We start from the raw sequence: 2,304 nt of genomic DNA, 5'->3' as shown, positions 1-2,304 counted from the left end.
TTATTCATGGTAAGACTCCTATAGGATGTAAATGGGTCTTTAAAGTGAAGTACAAGTCTACTGGTGAAGTGGAGAGGTATAAGGCTCGACTAGTTGCCACAGAATATAGTCAACTAGAAGGTTTAGATTATAAGGAGACTTTCTCTCCTATAGCTAAGATGGTAACTGTTAGATCTGTGGTAGCTTTAGCTGCAACATCTGGATGGTATATTTTTCAGATGGATGTACACAATGTTTTCCTTCAAGGTGATCTCCTTGAAGAGGTGTACATGCATAAACCCAGATGGCTTTACCAGCCAGGGGGAGTTACAGCAACAACAGAAGGTTTGCAGGCTTCATAACACTGTATGGGCTTAAACAATCCCCCAGACAGTGGAACTTGAAGCTTACTATTGCACTGGTTGACATGGGCTTTGTTCAATCACACTATGACTATTCTTTGTTCACACATAAGGTAGGCTGTGATCTTATAGAAATGTTTGTGTATGTGGATGATGTGCTGGTGATAGGAACTAGCTTATCGCTCATTCAACAGGTGAGGAAAGATCTACAAGCCAGGTTTAAAATGAAGGATCTGGGAGAACTGACGTTTTTCCTTGGTATTAAGTTCTTGAGATCCAAGGAAGGAATTTTGATGAATCAAAGGATGTATGCACTTGAGCTAGTGTCTGAAATGGGATTAGTAGGTAGTAGAACAGCTGCTACTACTCTAGAGTTCAACCACAAGCTCTTCTCTGTAGAACTAGACAGGATTTTGCACACTAATGAGAACTCAGTTGACAAAGAATTAGAAGATAGAAGCAGCTACCAAAGGCTGATTAGCAGACCGTTATACCTAACTATGACTAGGCCTGATATTGCCTTTGTAGTTCAGGTACTTAGTCAATACATGCATGCTTAGTCTCACATGGATGCAGCTATAAGAGTAGTTAGATACATTTGTCACGACCCAAACCGATGGGCCGCAACAGGCACCCGGTACCTTACTCAACCGAGTATTAATGTAACGTATCTTTCTTATTACATCATCATAGGTAAGTGGTCCAGAAGGGGCATCATGAGATAACTAGAGTAAACATGATAAAATATCCGACATAGAACAACCCAACCTGATATAGAAACTCATACCATCCATTATATACTTAAAATATAGGCCGACAATGCCATACAAGTATCCGTATACATGACATCTGTCTACAAGCCTCCAAGAGTACATACTTATCATAAAGGACGGGACAGGGCCCTGCCGTACCAAACAATACTCATCTAAATCATACTGACCAACCAAGCAACTCTGGAGCAAATGGAGCGCACCAACATCTTCCGCTGAGCTGATAGCCTACTTGGAGGACTATCGACCTGTCTATCGGGACCTACGGGCATGAAACGCAGCGTCCCCAGGCAAAAAGGACGTCAGTACAAATAATGTACCGAGTATGTAAGGAATGAAAATAAGTAAATAATAGACATGAGAGAAACATGAGGTAAAAGACTCGATATGTAAGTCTGAATAACTCTGTAAATCATGAAATACTCATAATGTCATGCATATGCGTATAAATGTCATTTCGTGCTTAGGTACATGTGTTCTTAACATCATCAAGCCTCTGAGGGCATCCTGTCATATCATCTCGACCACTATGGGCAAAATCATCAACGTATACCAGCTGATCAGGTGGTGGTGCGTATATAATATCGTAACCTTTTTCGAAATCCCATATACATATATATACATATAAATACGCATATATAACTCCATCTGGTCATGGGTCAATGGACATGTATAAATGAATGTAATGCATGAGAAGTACATCAATAAAATCTCTCGGAACATCATAAGACCATTATGTCTCTGATTAATATCATAAAATAAACTTTATCAACTTACATATTTTCTGAGACCCATGGACAGACGATAGAATAATAAGACATATGGGAATCAAGAACATAGGAACCTCTAGTATTTATATGAATAAAGTCATTTATGGAAGTTGTGCATTTGCTTGTTTCGTTTGTATCGTACGGATCATGCCAAAAAGAAAGAAGGGATAGCCTTAACATACCTGAGTCGATTCTCTTGACAATCCCTCTAACACACGTCATTGCGATAAATCACATAGCGGCGGATCGAAGTAGGGAAAAATTCATATGATATTCTTGAGAAAGAATGCACCGTACTCCCTTAGAATCGAAAACTCCTGTTGCCGTAGCATTATAAGGCTTTATATGAGATTATTGAGAATCCCATCCATTACCATTGTTGAATCTCTTAACCCATCTCCATTTAATGAATTAGGGAGATTG

The 2,304-nt window shown here is 39.3% G+C and overlaps 1 protein-coding gene across 1 annotated transcript; it reads left to right on the top strand.

Annotated features, from left to right (window-relative positions):
• Positions 1 to 475: 475 nt before the first annotated feature.
• Positions 476 to 1,061, top strand: LOC109209788 (uncharacterized mitochondrial protein AtMg00810-like). The gene is made up of 2 exons (XM_019373127.1): positions 476 to 874; positions 1,035 to 1,061. The coding sequence occupies exons 1-2, from the start codon at positions 476 to 478 to the stop codon at positions 1,059 to 1,061; spliced, it is 426 nt and encodes a 141-aa protein (XP_019228672.1).
• The last annotated feature ends 1,243 nt before the right edge of the window (positions 1,062 to 2,304 follow it).

This window comes from Nicotiana attenuata, unplaced genomic scaffold (assembly GCF_001879085.1).
Source record: "Nicotiana attenuata strain UT unplaced genomic scaffold, NIATTr2, whole genome shotgun sequence".
NCBI lineage: Eukaryota > Viridiplantae > Streptophyta > Magnoliopsida > Solanales > Solanaceae > Nicotiana > Nicotiana attenuata.
Note: the sequence above shows the minus strand (reverse complement) of the source record. Positions and strands in the feature narration are given on the sequence as shown.

Coding starts and splice junctions, on each gene's coding strand:
- LOC109209788 (XM_019373127.1), top strand. CDS start 476: ATGTTTGTGTATGTGGATGATGTGCTGGTGATAGGAACTAGCTTATCG. Junction 875..1,034: donor ATATTGCCTTTGTAGTTCAG/GTACTTAGTCAA, acceptor ACATCATCATAG/GTAAGTGGTCCAGAAGGGGC.